The sequence below is a fragment of the Microtus pennsylvanicus genome, chromosome 1 (genome assembly GCF_037038515.1).
Source record: "Microtus pennsylvanicus isolate mMicPen1 chromosome 1, mMicPen1.hap1, whole genome shotgun sequence".
NCBI classification, from domain to species: Eukaryota; Metazoa; Chordata; class Mammalia; order Rodentia; family Cricetidae; genus Microtus; species Microtus pennsylvanicus.
In genome coordinates this window covers 32105123-32125505 of record NC_134579.1, presented here as the reverse complement: position 1 = coordinate 32125505, position 20383 = coordinate 32105123, and the positions used below count along the sequence as shown (strand labels likewise).

The following is a 20383-nucleotide window of genomic DNA, read 5'->3' as shown; positions in this document are numbered from 1 at the left end:
GGATTGGTTTTCAGTTGGTAACGCTGGCAAAACAAACATTCCCTACAAAACCTGTCATTAAGAGCATCAAGTTCAGCATACCTGACAGACATCTTGACAGACTCGCTTTCATACTGCTTGACCAGCTCGTCCAAATTTTTGCAAATCTGGATAACAAAGGGTGTCACCGTCCAGCCCAGAGACTTTCCAAAGTATGGTAAGGAATGTGTGACCAGGCTCACCCAGGCGGGGTGCATGCCATAGCCATAGGCGGGCTGCAGACCCCGCACCACGGCTGAGACCAGCAGACCCTGGGAGGTGAGGGGGTGGGGCTGCACATACTGCATGGCGCCGATGGCCTGCTGAAAGTTAAGGGCCCTCTGCCACTCTCGGGACAGGGCTGGCTGACTCTGAGCGTCCTCCTGCCCCTGGCCCAGGTGGTGCTCCAGGACGATGAGTGCCTGCAGGAGCTTGAGCAGCTCAATCTGCAGTGGGTGCTCGCTCCAGATCTGGTCCTGCCCCAGGTTGATGAGGCTCTCCTCAAAGAGGCTGTCCTCCACCAGGGCCCTGCCTCGGTCAGCGGTGGCCAGGCCATAGCGCTTCTGGCTGGTGTACATGGAGGCCGACAGCGAGAGCAGGACGAACTCCTGGACCTTGCATCTCTGCAGCAGGCTGTGGATAAACTCCACGTTCTTCCCTTCCGAGGACTTGGCCACTGAGACCAGCTGCGTCGTTATCCTAATCAGAACCTCCACGCTCTTGACCTGCACGTCACGGTTGCCGAGGATGTCCCTGTGGCAGACCTTCAGGTGGCATGGGTAGTAGGACCGCAGGAAGCTCAGGCAGAGATAGGTGAGGAGCTCAATCAGCAGGGAGTGGGGGCACACATTGGGGGCTTGGGTCTGCAGCTTGCCATAAAAACTCTGGCCAACGAGAGCCTCCTGGTGGCGGGCCAGGAGATTGGAGATGAGATTGAGGTGCGCGGTGGAGCTGGTGTCTATGCCGGTCCTGGACACAGCCTCAATGAACTCCTTGGGGTTGGTTTTGAGCACAGCCTCCAGCACAGAGAAGGCATAGAGGACCCTCTGGGAGTCGTAGGGCTGCAAGTAGAGCAAGATGTGTTTGAACAAGGCCTCGAGGGTCTCCTGCTTCTCTCTCTGCTGCTTCAACAGCCTCGACGTGGTGATGGCTTGGAGCTCCACGTCAGCCTCCTCGTCGCTGGAAAGCGATTCAGAAGCCTGCGTCTTGTCCGAGTCTGCTCGCACTAGGCTTAGCTTGGCGTTGGACTTGGCGCTCTCTGGCTGGAAGGCTGCCAGCAGGCCTGCTCGCTTCGAGTACACCCTGCCGCCGATGGGTATGGGTGCACAGCAGTTCTCCTCGTGGCTCAGGTCACGCAGGTCATGGGAGGGAGACGAGAACGGGGATGTGCTCTCACTGTCAGTGTGGCCAGAGCTCGTGTCTGCAGACTCCGTGTGCTCGCTGCTGTCCGGGCCACCAGAGGCCATCCTGTCTGGAAGGTCCATGTAGTAGGGCAGGTCTTCCTCACTCAGGTCGCTCCTCGGTGGGCATCTCTCCGGTTCCTTCTCGACTTCAGCCCAGATGGCTTCACGATCCACTGTGGTGAACTGGCCTAGAGGCAGGCGCTCCTCGGAGGCAGCTTCTTGCAGCTCAGACACCCCACACGCCTCTTTGAATGGGGGCTTCTTCCTGTTAAGCCAGCGATGTACATCCTCTGGAGATCACAAACGACAAAGGACTTTAGACCAGCATGGCTAGGGATGACAACTTAGCTACGAGGGGACAATGAGCTTAAACAGACAATGAGCTCTGGAACTGCACCCGAGCCTAGATTACATCATGGGTAAAACACAGACACAGCAGCACAGATACGTTTAGCTCAGAGGGAAGAGTGCCGCCCAGCACCACACAAAGCCGGGTGCCAGCACACACAGGCACATCGGCTCTTTAGAACATTCAGGAGGCCATCAGATTTAGTCCCACTGTCAAGGGTTTGTTATAGCAACTTTTGGGTTTGTTTTTGTTTCGTGACAAAGTCTTGCTTGTCCTCAGTAAGGTACTCTGAGGGCCGGGACCTGCACTGGGAGCCACTGTATCTGCTGTACACATCAGTTCTGTCTTTATTATAAACTTGGAAGAAAGCACTTTAAAAAAATATAAACGATTTTCTTGCAGAATTGTCCTCTTCAGAAATGCATTCCTCAGACACATGGCGTATTTCAGAGCTGTGAGGGCAGGGCATGCATTAAAAGGTGTGAAGACAGGAAGGCGAGCACAAGACACACAGCACGGGTGCAGGACTGTGACAGAGGCTGCTGGACTGTTAGAGCGTGTGTCTGCAAGCATGGATATGAGGCACGTACAGGACAAAGGGAGGACTCAGCTGCAGAACAGCTGGAACACAGGAGCTGTGAAAGAGCAGGGGCGGGGCATAGGCAACCCGCCAACGCCCCAGCTCATCAGCTGGCATTGTCGGTAATGCCTTTACTTCTGAATTTTTGTGGGGTGTTTTTTCTTTTTTGAGCACACATGAGCGTGTGTGTGTGTGTGTGAGAGAGAGAGAGATTTCATTGTGTGTGTGCGTACATGTGTGTGTGTAAGAGAGAGAGATATTTCTTTGTGTGTGTGCGTATGTATGTACGCTCAGATGCATGTGGGCACATCTGTGTGGGCATGTGTGGAAGCCTGAGGCTAATGTCTAGGGGCTTCCTCTACTGATCTCCATCTTAAAGCAGGGTCTCTTAGGTGAAGTCAGAGCTCTCAGACACAGCTAGGCAGCTTGCTCTGCGGAGTTTGTCTCTTTCCCGAGTGCTGGAATTACAGGAGGACCACTGTGTCCATCCAGCATTTATGTGAGTGCCGAGGATCTGAACCCAGGCCCTGCTCCATACCAAATTGTTTTGTTTTTGCTATTGTTTTCAATGGGAATTTCCTTTAGTAACCCAGATTGGCCTCAAGGTGATGATCCTCCTGCCCCAGTCTACCAAATGCTAGAATTATAAGTGTGAGCCACTATGCCTACTCAATACTCGATTTTAAAATAAGCACAATAATATTTCTGCATTGAGGAAATATACAGCACTTTTAAGTATCAACCCTCAAGTCCTTCCTTCCTTCCTTCCTTCCTTCCTTCCTTCCTTCCTTCCTTCCTTCCTCATATGAACATTCTGCCTGCATGTAGGCCAGAAGAGGGCATCAGATTCTATTATAGATGCTCGTGAGCCACCAAGTGGTTGCTGGGAATTGAACTGAGGATGTCTGGAAGAGCAGCCTGTGCTGTTAACCTCTGAGCTATCTCTCCAGCCCTCAACCGTCCTTTAAAAAGAGGTGAAAATCAAAGGGCTTTGATACCATGAAAATTCTTGGCTTGCAGCTTTCAACAGGACTATGCTATGAACACAAGTGAGACTGGGAGAGGAAGGAGAAGCAGAGCAGAGACGGAGAGCCTGCGAGCACCCAGTCCACAGCAGCGCAGGCACAGCGGGGCGGACGGTGGACTTCTGCATTAGCAGGGAGCAGGCTGCAGCACCAGGCAGCCTGAGATGAGTCCAAAGAAGCAGAGCAGGGGAGCTCTAAAGAGCAGAAGTAGGGCGGGGGCTGGCGGCAGAAAGCCGAGGACCTGAGCTTGATCCTTGGGATTTGCCTGGTGAAAAGGAAAGAATTCCTGCAAGCTGACCTCTGACCTCTGCACATGTATCATGGCATGCATTTGTCCATACACGTGTGTGGCACACGCACACACACATACACACACACACACAATACATGTAAAACAAAAGACAAAAGAAATACTAAAGCGTAGGACTGGTGGGCAATTGGTTTCTATTTCTCTAAGTGCCCTTTCTTAGGAAGTGGAATCAATCAGTCTCCTTCCGAGGAGGCAGTCACCTTTCTCCCTAAGGTCCATCAGCAGTTACAGATTCAGGGAAGAACTTGTACAGGTACAGGGGAGGCCACTTGATTTTCCTCCACTTACCTCAGGGTGGCGCTGTCTCTTTCTGAAAGATTAGCAGATTCCACACAAACTGACATTTTTAGTCACCCCAAACTATCCTAGATTTGGGGTTGCAGATCTACTCGGAGCGCCTGGCAACCTCATTTAACAACGGCGCTCACACGCAGGCCCCACACCTCTGCTAGACAAGGGAGGAGGCTTAGCTTTCTGGATGCTGGCAAGGATGTTCTATCTGTGCTAGAGACACGTGGATTGTTTTCTCTAGTGAGAAAATCAAGAATCCCAGTGCTTTCTAAGTAATTTGAAAAGTATCGCATTGAAAAATAACAAGCACGAGTTGTGACAGGATGGAATGGGGCTCTTTAAATGCATACATATATCATGAAATAGTTAAATAAAACATCCACATATCTCACTTCGCCGTTTCGTTTATGGTGAGAACATTCAGGATCTGCTTCCACAGAGGTGAAGCAAGAGCAGAGGCAGCTGCCAGAGGCTGGGTTGGGAAGCCAGAGGGTGTGAAGGCTGCTGCCCTCTGGTAGCAGCAAGGTGACCATAGCTAATAGTAACGCGGCATATTTCAAATACTTCAGTGAAAACAGCAGTCCACACCTACCAGTTCAAAGTGCTAGATCCCGTGGTGCTTAAATGTTCACCGTCCCCACAAACTTACAAGGTCACCCCGAGTAGGTAGAGCAGGCCTAGGCCTGCTGCTGGCCTCCCTCCCCGGGGCTCTGCAGCTGCTCACCGTCTGAGTTCTCCCGCTTGAGGCAGTGGATGGAGGTCCTCTGGGTTTTGGGCTGGAGCAGCAGCAGCAGCATGGGCTCAAGGATGCGGGCCACGTCCCCGAGGGAGAGCGCACGCACCAGCCAGCCCTGGGCTGCCGCACTGATGGCGCCATCTGTACAAGCCAGGCTGTCCAGGACGACAAACAAGGACCTACAAGAGACGCCACTGAGCCCCCACTCTGCTGCCCCTGCGTGCCAGGCACTGAACGCAGACAGACACCTCGGGAGCATCGTCATGGCCTTACAGACCAAGGGAACAATAGGCTGTGTGCCCAGCTGCGTGCTGTGCTTTTAGTCACAGTGAACACATGGCCCAGACAAAGCAGAGTGGAATACACCAAAGAATACGGCATCCTAAGCGTGAAGTGGCCCCTTAGTCGGGAGACCATCCCTATCCCGGGGGATGTCTTCTGGTCAGGGTGAGCTACTGAGGCAGGGTGGGCTCCTCATCCCTGCCACGTGGAAATCTTCAGAAGTGTCTTACACTTCTGGGCCACATGAAATCACAGGACTGTGGACACGGTGCTCTGTACAGCACGGAATGAGGTCAAGCACGGGGCCACAGCTCCAACGGGTGTCCTGCTGCCAGTTTCACCGTCTCTCCCTCCCGAGCCCACACAAGACGTGGCTGAGAATGGCAGATCACAATGAAGAACCACCTCACCTGTCAAAGGAGCGATTGTGAGACGTCACACGACTGCCTTGGATCTCCCGTGTCAGATGCCAGATCACAGAAAATCGAAACAGAGCTTCCAGCCTTGTTCCCTTGATCAGGAGATAAACGGGAGGAACTTGGTCTCATCCTAGATCTTTATGAGTCACTATAAGGCTTTTATTTATTTGTATTACTGGGGGTTGAGCCTTGGGGTGCTCCAAGCAATTTTCTACCTAGCCCTCTTAACACTTTTGTTTTGTTTTGATTCTGACATAGGGACTGTCTCAGTTGTGCAGGCTGGCCTTGAACCTGGACTCCTCCTGTCCCAGCCCCCCCTGAAGGGAGCATTGGCCTGTCACAGCAGGCTCAACTCCAACATCCATTTAAACAATGAATACAGGGCCAAAGAGATGGGCCATAGGGTAAAAAGGACTTGCTACCAAACCTGGTTGCCTTGAGTTCAATATTGGGGACCCACAAGGGTAGGAGAAAACTGACTCTGCCAAGTTGTCCCTGTGACATAGACACACTCTTACACAAATACATGTAAAAATATTTACATAACAAATGGAGTCACCAGAGCAGGAAGCAATTTCAGCCAAGATACAATGCTCTCACCAGAGTCCTGACCAGAAAGGAAAAGCCTGCATCCGCTCACTTCTCTTGCCCCCTCTGCAGAGCCCAGACTGTCCTAGAACTCACAGAGATGCTCCTGCCTCTGCCTCTCAAGTGCTGGGCTTAAAAGGCATGCACCATCTCTCCTGGCTTTAGAGGTATGTTTATTGAAATAGGTGTTTAAGTTGGCACTAGGGGCTGGAGAGGTGGCTCAGCAGTTAAGAGCACTTGTAGAAGACCCAGGTTCATTTCCTGGCACCTTCATGGTGCTCATGACTGGCTGCGACTCCAGTTCAAGGGTATGAGTGCCCTATACCAGCCTCCAGGGGCACCAGGCACATATAGAGTGCATATATGTACATGCATACAAGCCAAACATACACATACAATAAAATTAAATAAATCTTTAAAAAGGGATTTGGCATCATAGTGTCCAGAATCACACCCAAGTCCTATGGTCCAAGGAAAACACAGAACTCAGTTTCCTTGTATACCCCTGGAAATGCTGGAAATGTCAGGCCCATGGACCTTAAAAAACAAGGACAACCAATTGGCAGAAAGTTCTCAGAAGGCCGATAACTCTCTACAACTATGGTTACAAATGGCTCCAAAGGCTGCAAGTCCCAACTTTCTGGGAGTCGGGGCAAGTTTCCGTGGTGAGCCTCAATATGGACACAACTGCATTTTTCAGGACCCTAAAAGGAATGGCTATAGCTCCCTGACTCTTCCAGCTCTGGGCTTCTAGACCACCTCCGCTCATCAGGACACTTCCCTGCGCTCAGAAGAGACTTGGCCTGGGTGGGTACAGTCTGCTTTGGGCATGGCAAGTGGCCGTGGCACGGAGGGACAGGTGCAAGGCTCACCTTGTCGGGGTCCAGCAGGGCGTGGCAGATGATGTCCTCACAGATGTTGGCCGTCGGAGCCAGGCAGTGCAGGCGGTAGAACAGCTCCACACAGGTGATGTGATGCTCTCGGGTCTCCTTGTTCAGCTGATTCCAGAGCACACGAGCCACCCTCTGAGGGAAAAGGAGTTAACACCCATGCCTAGAGTGTAGGCCTCTGTTCACATTTGCTAAGTGAGGCTCTTGGGAGCCCACTGTCATGTCACCAAGGCACAGGACCAAGCAGAAACCCACGAGGAGGTGCCTGGCCAAGAGGCCCCGCTGCTCACACCAGAGCTTGCTTGCAGAGAGAACACCTATGCCGAGAGAGGTTTCTGCCCCACCTGCTAAGGGACAGAGGCCACCAGGAGCTGGATGCAGAGATAGACCAGGCAGACCCAGGCCTCCCAACCCTCCATTGCCGCTGGACATTCACAGCCCTTGTGCCAGTCTCCAGGGCAACGTCCAATAAACAGGTCTGAGGAAAAAGCCCGCTAATCTACGCGTACGTATTCCCGGGGAGACACACCTGATAGAAGTCCGTTTTCTCCGCAATGACTTTCAGAATCCCAGGAGCAATGGGAGGGACCGTCACCATCTGTAACTTGCCAAAAAATGGGTTGTTGCCAGAGGTTTTGTAGCGCTTCATCTTGTCTTCAATGACGAGAGCGAGGGACTGGGAATGGTTGATCACTTCCAGCAGGGTGGCAATGGCTATATTCTGGAGGGCACAGTCATTCACACAGCAGCAGATGGTCATGAGGGACTTCAGCCAGGACGGGAAGCTGCAATCGTTGGCTCCTAGGACACCAGGCGGAGAACAGAAGCAAGCAGGTGAAGGCTCTCCATTCAGACACCACAGCACTCACTCTACACAGTCACCTGGACAGCTGTGCACACATCTGTAGATGACCTTGACAAGGAGGCCTTCCTAGAGAGACTCAGGCTAAGACGAACCTCATCTCGGTGGACCTGTGCTGTGATTAGACCTGACTTGTCCCAGGAGGCTTGTGTTGGAACACCCGACCCCCAGCTGGGGGCGCTGCTCTGGAAAGTTTTCAAGCCTGCATGTTGGAGGCAGGTCAGCAGGAAGTAGCCTGTGACGACCTGTTGTCTCTATTGTATTTCTCCTGCCTCCAGATCTGCCAGGGTATACGTGGCGGCCACCTCATGTTTCACCTCTGTAGGTCGGGCTGTCCCAGCTGCTGTCCCTTCCCTGTCTCCTGAAACCCTCAGTTAAAATAAACCTCTCTCCCTTAGGTTGCTCCTGCCAGGTAATTGGCCATGGCAGCAACAATAACAACATTAGCTAATCTATCCCAAACCCACTGTGCCTGGTGCCTTCACTGGAGCAGCCTGTGTGAAGACAGACTGGAGTGACACTGTGAGCCCAAGACTGCAGGCCACACCGCCAGCTCGGAAGACACAAAGGGCTGGACCTGCCTGCAGACATGAGTGTGGGTCTGCTGCCACCTTGCTCTGGTCTCTGGAACTATGGGACAGGAAGTGTCTGCTAAGCCTCTCAGCTTTGTGATGGCAGTGATGGCAGACAGGATAGCAACACCGGGTACCTTTCAGGAGATGTCCAGGTGGGCCAGACAGGTCTCAGACACAGACAAGCCAAGGAGTCAGCGCACAAAGGACGTCAACAAGCTAACATTGATGCAGGTAGCAGGAACTAGAGAGCAAATGAGTGTGGCTGGGACAAATCCCCTAAGCAAAAGCTTGGTGTTGGTGTGCTTCTGAGCCACGAGTTTTCAGATTTGGGGATCTCTGCAGAGTTTACTGAGTGATCTTCCCTAATCTAAAATGACCCCAAACCATGTGTTATTATCTGACCAGGAGTTCTCCCCATCCCCCTTCTTGGTGGACATGACTGTAGGAAGCTGGACATCACAGGATTCCTGACCACCCTCTCACCTGGAGCCTGGAAGAGCGTCTCACAGAGCTGCTCAGTCTCCTCTTCAGACAGGTAGACAGGGAAGGTGGCGCAGTCCAGCAGCAGGTGGCAGGCGGCGGCGAAGGCCTCCCTACAGTCCTCCTTGGAGCCCACCAACTCAATGACCACCTGGTCAATGTCCCATTCTGTCCCAGCTTTTCTCTGTGGGCTGCTGGGCACAGAGGACAGTGACTCTGAACTCTTCATCTTAAAGGGAGACCCGCGTGCCGTGAACAAGTCTGAAAGCATTTGTTTAAACTGGGGCACGGTGATGGGTTTGGGATCCCACGAGCCCTTCCTGCCGGAGTGGCTGATGCTTGGTGTCTGGCCCTTGTTGCTCTTCTCTGTGGGCTCCTCAGGTTTGCGCTCCTCCCCAGACACTGTCAGTGATGCTGCAAAAATGTTCTTGCTGGCGAAGTTGGCAATGAGCTCCTGAATGCAAAGAAATGTCCTCTGCATGCTCCCGTCTCTCTTCCAGATGTCGTCCCTCTCAGCAGACACCCGAGGCACCCTTAGGTGCTCAGAGAGCTCTGGAGAGGAGGCGCTGAGCCCGATGCCACTGTCTTCGGATTTCAGTGGGGGGAAGGCAGCCTCTTCATCGCCTGCGACTACAGCCTTTGTATCCAAAATGACATCACTGTTTTCTCCTTTTACTGGACTCTGAAACATAAGAAAAAGCTGTGTCCCACCCCCTTGGCTCTTCCACTCCGGATAAACCAGGATAATGGCAGTAACCATGGTAATTTAGTTTCCAGACCTGAAGCTGTTTCTCTAGATGCTTGCCTTCCCTGCCCTACTGACACCTCCCTTAACCCCCCAGTAATGGCCGGCCTGGAAGGACACTTATGGATCATCTGACATTCTCCAAACTTGCTGCTCACCTCTGGCAACAGTCAGCTGTGGGCTAAAATCAGGAGCTTTTTAATCTCCTTCCCACCCTTGTTCCAGTGAAAACGAAGACGGGGTGGCCACTCTGCCATGTGGGTCTGAGCTCTCCTCAGAGGCCCAGCATGCTGCTGCTGTCTACCTGTCCGTCGGCAGCACTACCAACTCATCTAAGAACTCTCACCCCTAAAGAGCAATCTGCCTCAGTATCCTCCTGAACCCCAAGCCTGTAACTGTTTAGTTTCAAAGGAGCAATCATGCCTTTTGGTTGCAGCCCACTGACAAAACTGTACCCTTCAAAAACACTGACATCTACCTACACGCTATAGAATGATGCTGACTGCACCTCCTCAACAGTGAGAACCAAGGGGAATCTAAACATCCCATCATGGGAAGCAGTTACAAGTCCACATCACAGAAGGCATGACGAAATTACAAAGGTCGGTACTGCTGTACCAAACACACAAGGGTTTCCCCATAGTCTGGGAGAAATACAGACAAAATGACCACATGGAGCGGGTTATGATGAACTGCATCCCCAGATAGGTGTTCAAGCCCCAACCTCCAGGGCCTGTAGTGGGGCCTTATGTGAGGAAAGGGTCTTAGCAGCTCCTAAGTGGGGGCATCTGGGTAGCCTAAATCCAAACAGGCTGTTGTCTTCATTAAAAGGGGGAATTTAGGCACAGACTGCACACATAGAACACCACATGCATGTAAACACAGCGATGGGGTGGGGGTGGAGGGGGTAAAATTTTGACAAGCCTGAAGCACCACAGGTGGCCAACGAGCCCAGAGAAGCTTGTAAAGTGGTCTGGGGCAGATTTTTTATTTACTCTGGGAGAAAACAACCTGGAGCTCCAAACTGAGAAAAGTGATTTCTGTTATTTAAACCACACTGCCAATTCAGGGCATACTGGGTTTGCTTTTTACGTGTGTCAAGTCACATGCATACAAACTTGCAATGAAAGGGCCACCTGCAGTTATTACTAGCACTGTCTAGCCATGCACAGCGGGCTGGGGCATGGGAGCGGGTGAAATGAACTAACCCTTACAAGTGTCCTCAGCACAGTGGCTGCACATCTTCCTGTCCATATTGCTATCCAAACCGTGCCCATTACCTCCCACTCCTCAGAGGCACATACCGAGTTCTCGCTGCTGGGCTCCATGTCTAGGTAGGAGGGAGGCATCTGGACTTTGCTCAGCACCTTGAAACATGTCTTCAAGGCGTGCGTGAGCTCAGCTAAGCTCAGGGCCTCCACCTCCTCAGCAAGAGGCTGCAGCAGGCAGCCAAGCACCTGTGGGAGGTACTGAGTCTGCACCTCCGAGTAGAGCTCCTGCAACACAGAAGGATCGGTCACTCACCCTCGCTGGCCACAGCAGGAAAGCAAGCGCCTCAGAACAGCAGCTTAGGGGGTTGGATTTTAGAATCTGAGTTTCCATTATCCCCAAGCCAAGAACATTGTCCTTTCAGCAGCATTGCGTTCTCTCGGATAAAGTCCCGCAACTGTCACATGCGTCATTCACTAGTTAGCAAACTGTTCATCAGCCTACTACCAGGCCCAGAATTTACAGTCTCTTTAATTAAAACAGCAAAAATGAGCCTGGTGGTGGTGGTGCTCACCTTCAGTCCTAGCACTCAGGAGGCAGAGGCAGGTGGATCTCTGTGAGTTTGAGGCCAGCCTGGCCTACAAAGTGAGTTCTGGGACAACCAGGGCTACACAGAGAAACCCTGTCTTGAAAAATCAAAACAACAAAAACACAACAAAACCAGAAAGCCTGGGAGCACAGGTAAGGCAAACGTGTGCTCAGCAGGCAGGAGGCCTGGGATTGCTCCCGTCGTGACAAAAACCATGAGATTCTGTGGGTACACCCTGACAAGACAGCAGAGATGGCACTGTGTACGTGCGGAGCATTGAGCACACCTACCAAGGGGATCACATCCAGCAGGAACACCAGGAGGGTGCAGAGCTCCGAGACGGTGGGGGGAGGGCTGATGGCCGCCGGCTGCTTCACTGGTCTAGGCCAAGCACAGGACAGAAGGTTAGTCCTCTCTCCCACAGTCACTGCATACAACTTTTCTTTCTGTTTAGTGTTTAAGCATTTTTGTTTGTTTGTTTGTTTATTGAGTCAGGGTCTCTCTATGTAGCACTGAGATTGGCCTGCCTCTGCCTCCTGGGATTAAAGGTTGGTTTTGTTTCTGAGACAAGACCTCACTAGAGTAGCCCTGGCTAGCTCCAAAGGCATTGGAATTGCAGGTTTGACCAGCTCAATTGCAAATATCTTACGGTTTCCAGCACAGTGGAAGACAGCTTTTGTGGGCCTCACACCTCGGTTCTTGTGACAGACCGCCTCATGTGGAGATGCCCTAGAGAGAGCGCTGCTTGAACATCTCTGGAACAAACTGCTTCCGACTTAATCAGATTTGTCCAGGCGTGGACTTATCATCCAGGAGACAAACAGCAATGTCACTATGTATGGCTGCAAGTCCCTAGTACCAAACCAAAGACTCGTTTCCAGGGCAACAGGAACTGGCCTATGTTACACAACATGAGTCAGGCTGTTTTTTTCTGTTTGTTTTTGAAACAAGGTCTCACTACATAACCTTGCTGACATGGAACTTGGCACGTAGGTGAGGCTGGCCTTGAACTCACAGAAATCCCCCTGAGTGCTGGGGTCAAGTGTGTACGTCATCACACCCACCTTTGTTTTACTTTTGAGGTCCCCTGAGAGACCCCTATGAGATGTCTTCTGGGAAAGCACAGGGTAAGCCATCTGGACCTGGTTCTGGGGTTCCTGCAGAACCCTATTCTGGCAGGTACTGATCTACTGTGCTAGACAGGACCTTTTATGTCTCTGGCCGCTTCCTCACAGGTCCACAGTATGAGAACAAAATGCCTACATTTCATGAGGCTGCCCAAAGAATTCACCTCAGGCTTTGTAGCCACAGGACACACGTGGCCAAAGTTTACATGGGAAGTTCCCTTTACAGTTCCAGGTTCTGAAGAATGGGTTGGACTCATGAGCCCACGCAGCATTCACCGCTGGATGAATAGGGGCGCAGAGCTCACCATAATAGCTTTAAACATGACCACTTTGAACCCATCTCACACTAAGAAGACCGAAGAGTCCGTGTTCAGCACAGAGACATATGCCTATGCCCAGGGAAGAAGATGGGGCTTGCAGGGGAGGCTGCACTGATGAACAAGAGAACACGGGCAGAGGGCTTTCTGAAGTTAGGATTCCGTGAGTAACAGAGTGGCCCAGGATCCTGTGGCACAGACACAGTCTCTATCCTATCAGAGACCTACATGACTCCCAGCCCTGTGTCACTGGCCTCTAAAGCTCAGGAGAGACCACTGAGAGTCACTACTGGTGAGACCCTGGCCTCCATGCAGCCCCAGAACCATCACCGGCTCCTCCCCACACGGCGTCCTCAGAGGCCCACTCACTTAAAACACTTCTCGAAACACCGCGCCATGTAATCCCACAGGAAGTCCGTGCTGAGCGACGAGAACAGCAAATTGACCGTCTTCACGATCTCGGAGGCGTGTCTGTTTTCTTTGATTGTGCTGCAGAGGAGGGAAAGCAGCTAAGTGACTGATGGGATCCGAACTACAGGACGAGCGCTCAAGATGCTGCCCTGCCTCTGACAAACTCTGAACAAGACACAAATGCTGCTGTCTCAATTCTAAAAAAGGGTTTCCACAAGGCTTCCCTGAATAACAGCTTTTAAAACATTTTTCATCTCTCCTCTGACAGTTTCATACATATGCACGATGTACCATGATAAAGCCTGTCCTGACCCCTCCTGTCCCTATCACTGCCTGTATGAGCAGGAGCAATGTGCCAACAGCCACATCCCCCACGAGAATGACTCCCTGCCAGAGTGTTCTTACCGCTGGATCTCTTAGAAACAGATGTGAGAGTTATTGTGTGAAGAACACGACACTCAGCACCGGTGCCCACCCCTACCCACCACCCAACTGTAGGTTCAGCAGGGAGACTTGGCTACCATTTTATAATTTACTATGATGCTGGATGTTAAACCCAGGGCCTTGGACACATTAGACAGGTCATCCACAGGCCATCACAAACAGTTTTAAATGTGTATCTAAGGCTCAGCAAAGCCCTCTAGGGAATACTACAGGAATCTTTACATATGTACATGGAGATATGTGACCATTTGAAAACATGGAAAAAGTGGAAACCACCAGAAAAGTGTGTCAATCAGCAAGGGACGGACTGTTCCATCAGGATTTACTCAATGACAAGCTCCTGATGAGGAAGCTCAGGCATCACATTCCAGAGGAAAAGAGTGGAGAGCAGGCCCAGCTGTACTCAGTGATACCACGCAGCTCCATCTATGGGCTGTGATGGGGTTGGTGTGTTTAAGCATGCAGGAGGGTCTGAAAGCAGTGGAGGCCTTTTTCCTCAAAGGAGAGTAGGATTATGGAAGATAGTATTTCTGCTGTTTTTGGTAGCTTCAAATATCAGGGTATTCTACAATAAACATCTATTGCTTTCAAATAAAAAAAATCCTTATTTTCTGAGAAAGGAAAAAACCACCACAACAGACCCCTCAGGAAATTTATAACAAATAAACCAGAAAAATAAGAGAATAAAATTTAGTACACACACTACTGATCCGGGCAGAAAGCAAGTGCTTAACAGTGAAGAGTAAAGAAGTGGCTCTGTTTATTAATTCATGTGAAGACAAGGTGTCAAATGGCCCAGGCTAGCCTTAAACTTACTCTGTAGCTGAGGTTGACCTTGAACTGAAGGCTCAACTCCTGACCCTGCCCTCAGGGCCACGCCTTGGTCTCTCCTCCACCTCTGAGGACTGGCACGCCCCATTTCTCAACTTCCTCCCTCCCATCCTCTGAGTCCCCTTCCCCTGGGCCTCCCCACTTGTGCACTGTAGATCAAGTTGCCTTTGCTGAATGACATTCATGTTTGATCAGTAACACTCCCTGTTGTGGGTTAGGAGGGGACCAGACTAAGCTCTCCCACATTCCTAAAGAGGGACCGCCATAGTGCTCCAACCTGTGGCCTGCCCACCCTCTTAGCACTTGATGATTCACACTGAAGAACAGAGGGGGACCATGGAGGGGGACCACGGAGGGGGACGATGGAGAAGGACCACGGAGGGGGACCACGGAAAAGGGAACCGTGGAGGGGGACCACAGAAGAGGGGACCACGGAGGGGGACGATGGAGAATGACCACGGAGGGGGACCACGGAAGAGGGGACCACGGAGGGGGACGACGGAGAATGACCACGGAGGGGGACCACGGAAGAGGGGACCACGGAGGGGGACGATGGAGAATGACCACGGAGGGGGACCACGGAAGAGGGGACCGTGGAGGGGGACCACGGAAGGGATGGATGTGTAATGTGGAGGCTGTGTTCATACCTTGCTAGCAGATTCCCACTCTGAGTGTAGCTAAGTTTAAGGTCAGAGCCAAGGACATCGTGACAGTAAGAATAAAAGGCTCTGATGACTTCCAGAAATAAATTCTCAACCACTTGGGGTCCTGAAATAAGAGAAAACAGTTAGAAAAAGTACTAATACCACAGTCAAATGTTTGTGAGTTTTGAGACATGGTCTCTAGCCCAGGCTAGCCTCAAACTCTCTACACAGCCAAAGATTATTGTGAACTTCTGGTCCTCCTGCCTCTACCTCCTGAGTGCAAGGAAAAACAGGCTTTTGCCACCATGCCTGGTTTGTGTGATAAGAGATGTGCTGTAGGAATTCCTACCGCCAGTAGCCTTTAAGTTACCTGCCCACTTCGACGTGGCCTCTTATACTATTTATGCCACTGTAAAGCGCATGTCTGGTCTCTTTTCTGGCTGCGGGATTCAGTTGTTGTTCCCTGTTCCAGCAGAGGACTGTGATCTGTGAGTCTACCCCTGAATAAACAACCCTATTATACTCAATTCTAGCATGTAGGATTGATTTCTTTTAAGCGTCCTTCTTCAGAGACTGGATGCTGTTTCCTGATGCTGGGCAGGCATTCTACCAACTGAGCTACACCCCAACCCTTATCCATCAAATTTTAAACCAATAAATACTAAGGCACACATAAAACACCCGGAATAACTTCGTATGCATAGGCCTTTATAGGTGTATAGGTATAACCAAGGGCTGTCTAGGCCTTTACAGGTGTACAGGGATAACCAAGGGCTGTCTAGGCCTTTACAGGTGTACAGGGATAACCAAAGGCTGTCTAGGCCTTTACAGGTGTGTAGGGATAACCAAGGGCTGTCTAGGCCTTTACAGGTATATAGGGATAACCAAGGGCTGTCTGGGCCTTTACAGGTGTGTAGGGATAACCAAGGGCTGTCTGGGCCTTTACAGGTGTGTAGGGATAACCAAGGGCTGTCTAGGCCTTTACAGGTATATAGGGATAACCAAGGGCTGTCTGGGCCTTTACAGGTGTACAGGGATAACCAAAGGCTGTCTAGGCCTTTACAGGTGTACAGGGATAACCAAAGGCTGTCTAGGCCTTTACAGGTGTGTAGGGATAACCAAGGGCTGTGGCCGCAGCAGCAGGAACGACCTGGAGGAAAGCAGCACACTACTGCACAGCTCACTCAGTGTCAGTCACTGCTACACCTGGGCATAGATGGAGTCCTTCCCACAGGCACACAGGCAGGGGCAGTGCAGCTCCTCCTGACTACACAAGGTCACAGCAGGCTCGAGTAGGTTGTCCAAGCCAGTTTTCACTGGGTAAAGGCAGTTGAACACTACACGTTCCAAACCCATGAACTGCTTGGCCAAACATTATTCAGGAGAAATACCCACAGAGGAGAGCAACTTCCCTGCCCTGTCTAATCCTGAGAAGCTCAAGAAGAGCCATGGAGGCACCAGCAGCCACACGTCGGAGCCACTTCCTGGCCCACCGGGTCGTGTGTAAGGCATAGAGTTCCAAGCTGACTTCTCCTGAGCATATTTGGATGGATGAAAGCACTCACTCTCAGCAAAGGAAAACGCCATATTCTCGCTGTGTAATGGCGATAGCACATCCGCCTTTCATGCATTTATTCTCAGTGCTATGACCAGTCCTGTGGCCTCACCAAGCAAATGTTCTAACCCTGAGCTACACTGAGCCTTGAATTAACTTAATCTTTTATGCTTCTCAGAGAATCACAATGCCTCTGAGAGAACATTTTTTTTAAATACTTTATTCTTATTTTATGTGCATTGGTGTTTTGCCTACATGTATGTCTGTGTGAGCATGTCAGATCCCTGGATCCGGAGTTAACAGACGGTTGTGAGCTACCATATGGGTGCTGGGAATTGAACTCTGGTCTTCTGGGAGAGCATCCAGTGCTCTCAACTCATGAGCCATCTCTCCAGCCTGTGATAGAACTATTTTTTATAAGCTTGCGTGTCTTTTTATCTGCTGGAAGGGTGCCGAATGCTTCCTACCACAGGGTGTTTTGCAGCGTCCTTCATGGAGCAGACAAGAAGACAGGGCTAAAGCCCACCTGCTGAAAGAGACCAAGTGACTGCTTGGTGCTCCTGCTCCCGCAAAACCAACTGCTACCGACCTATGTGTGTGTCCCTCAGACAACTAAGCCAGCAGAAGAGTGGATTTAACAACTGCTCGATATGAAGGGAAACACTCGGCAGCTTCTAGAAAGTCTGGCCTGTACCCGGCTAAATGGTGCAGCTTCTTGGCTCACAACAGAGCAGCTATGACACAGAACACACATCTAATGCTAACCCCTGTTTCTTCTTTGAATATCTCCCCGAGGCACACATCAAGCACAACATGCTAATACCACTCGGCTAATTTCTGTGGCTAAAACACGACTTTTCTGAGATGGGGTTTATTTCCAAATACAGAGAAATCTTAGGAGCCACTGTTGGTGGACGGAGGTGGGAGGGAGGAAGAGAGAAAGCACAGGTACTTCCAGAAAGAACGCTCACACTGGGGGTTGGTTAAAGGCAGCAGGGCCTGGGAGGCTCAGCAAAGATCCCATTTGTAATATGGCGAGCATTCCAGGGCTCATGCTCAGCACTGCCAGGCCAGCAGCACTTCCTGGAAAGGAAGGCTCGGGCACTGGGGGACCTTGGGGACATGAATCACCTTCGGACTCTCCCTCTGTGAAGTGGGTATCACAAGAGGGCCCACCTTCATGTTGGTGTGGAGACACATGAGGCATGCAAGCCACCTGAACAAACTAACTGCTGGGTAAAAACAGCAGGCAGGACCTGTTGAGACGTCTGCCACCCAGCCCAACGAGCTGAGTTTGACTCCAAGGACCCACATGGAAGAGAGCTGACTCCTGAAAGTTGCCTTCTGACTCAACATGTACACTGTGACATGCACAAGGACCTGTGGGAGTACACACACACACGGTACATGACACATGTAATAATATTTAGAGAATTGCAGTGAGTGTGATGGTATGTCTATAATCCAAGGACTTTGGAGGCAGAGGCAGGAGGGGATGGATTCAAAGCCACCTGACTACACATGAAGTTCCATCCCAGTCTGAAGGGTACAGACAGACTGTCTCAAATGCTCCAAGGCAACAAGACCAACATCCCAGTGGCTGGGGTGTCCTTTCCATCCTGCTGCTCTAGAGTCACACCAGCCCTGCCATACAACAGATACTCACGGCCACATCTGAACTAGCCACTGAAAGGCTGCATGGCCTAAGAACGCGCTTGGCTCTTTGTTATCCTGGCCTCCTAGCCAACACCCTTGACCATGCAATGCAATAGAGGGTGGGGGAGTGGAGTCTCTGTCCTGTTATGGTGCTCAGGTGACTAGACATCAGATCTGATCATGAAGGGGTGTCAAAGGGAGAGAAAACTTTCCTCAACAGATTCTCAGGGGCCATAGTGTATGTGCAAGAAAGGTCAGGGGTCACAGTGTGTGTGCACGAGGGTCCAGAGACCACAGTATGTAAGCTGAATCAAGGGTCAGTGTGTGTATAAGAGGGGTCAGGGACCATAGTGTGCAGGTAAGAGGGGTTGGGGTCACAGTGTGTGTGTAAGAGGGGTCAGGGACCATAGTGTGCAGGTAAGAGGGGTTGGGGTCACAGTGTGTGTATAAGAGGGGTCAGGGACCATAGTGTGCAGGTAAGAGGGGTTGGGGTCACAGTGTGTGTGTGAGAGGGGTCAGGGACCATAGTGTGCAGGTAAGAGGGGTTGGGGTCACAGTGTGTGTGTAAGAGGGGTCAGGGACCATAGTGTGCAAGTAAGAGGGGTTGGAGTCACAGTGTGTGTGTAAGAGGGGTCAGGGGTTGCTGCGGGAGCTACTTTTGCTCCTTCAGCCAATAGCCTTTGAGATACCAGCCCACTGGAGTGTGGTATCTTTTGCTTTAAAAAAAGTGGCAGCAGCCCTCCGCTCTCTCTTGCTTCGGATTCCACTTCTGACTATCAGATGCTTTTCCTGGTCATGCAGAAGGCTGTTGTCTAGGACGGTGATCTGTAAGTTTTTTCCCTTTAAATAAATAAACCTTTTATTAATCATAATTCCAAATTAGTGTGGGATTTTTTTGTGACTCCATTAAGGGGTCACAGTGTACGTGTAAGAGGGGCCAGGGGTCACAGTGTGCGTGTGAGAGGGGTCAGAGGTCACAGTACACATGTGAGAGGGGTCAGGAGTCACAGTGTGCATGTGAGAGGGGTCAGGGGTCACAGCGTGCATGTGAGAGGGGTCAGGGGTCACAGCATGCATGTGAGAGGGGTCAGGGGTCACAGTGTGCATGTGAGAGGAGTGGGGGTCACAGTGTGCATGTGAGAGGGGTCAGGGGTTACAGTGTGTGTATAAGAGGGGTCAGGGGTCACAGTGTGCGTGAGAAAGGGGTCAGAGGTCACAGTATACATGTGAGAGGAGTCAGGAGTCACAGTGTGCATGTGAGAGGAGTCGGGGTCACAGTGTGCGTGAGAGAGGCCCTCTAAGAAGTAGAGTCTTTATTTTATGCTGAGATATTCTCACGTAACAGAGGGGCGGCTTGCTCACGCTCACAGGGTCACAGGGTCCCTTCCCAGGTGTAAACCGAGGCTCACTAGTGGTTATGACACTGGGATGAACAGTCTCATGAAAAGTGCAGACACGCTGAAGGCATACGCACCCACAGCAGAAGTCGGAGCTTCTTAGCCTACTGTGCATGGCAGGAACCCTGAACCATGCACTTTCAAGACTCAAATGCCGACCACATCTGTGTTTAAACTTGCCAAAACATGAGATCCTCATGTGTACCGGCGGCAGTGGCTTTCCCCACTGTACCTATTTCGGGCTTGTCCAGGAGACTGACGAGGATGCGGAAGGGCTTCAGGTATGCGTGGTGGCGCTCCTCGACGTCAGTGTCTAAGAACTGCTGATGCAGGATCTCGGCCAGAGCCTGTGGGAGGGTACGGCATCACTGGCTGTCTTTGGTTAAACACTGGGCGAGAATGAGGACCATTCCACAACACACGCACGGCAGTCCTTCAAGGTCATAGTCAGTGTCACTCTGAGGTCTCACAGAGAAATGCACTGAAGAACTCTGAAAAGAAGCTGGGGTCTGGTCAGTGTAGCGTTGCCTAGCATGCACGACTTAAGCAGATACAATGGTGCATACCTGTAATCTCAGCACATAAGGAGGCAGAGGCAGGAGGATTAGGAACTCACAGTCATCTTAGGCTACATGGTGAGTTCAAGGACA

The 20383-nt window shown here is 51.3% G+C and overlaps 1 protein-coding gene across 6 annotated transcripts in view; it reads right to left on the bottom strand.

The window, feature by feature from the left end:
* Positions 1–20383, bottom strand: part of Dop1b (DOP1 leucine zipper like protein B) — a 100578-nt gene that overhangs the window by 47147 nt on the left and 33048 nt on the right. For all 6 annotated transcript variants that reach the window (XR_012909621.1, XR_012909622.1, XM_075960592.1 and 3 more), the window contains 11 exons: positions 19966–20080; positions 15129–15249; positions 13165–13284; positions 11642–11732; positions 10858–11049; positions 8812–9490; positions 7421–7692; positions 6874–7026; positions 5405–5505; positions 4701–4891; positions 82–1711 (listed from right to left, as the gene is read on the bottom strand). Coding sequence is in view for 4 of the 6 variants with exons in the window: in XM_075960592.1 (XP_075816707.1) it covers positions 82–1711; positions 4701–4891; positions 5405–5505; positions 6874–7026; positions 7421–7692; positions 8812–9490; positions 10858–11049; positions 11642–11732; positions 13165–13284; positions 15129–15249; positions 19966–20080 (3665 nt within the window). In the remaining 2 variants the exon portion in view is untranslated. The remainder of the gene's footprint in view (positions 1–81; positions 1712–4700; positions 4892–5404; positions 5506–6873; positions 7027–7420; positions 7693–8811; positions 9491–10857; positions 11050–11641; positions 11733–13164; positions 13285–15128; positions 15250–19965; positions 20081–20383) is intronic.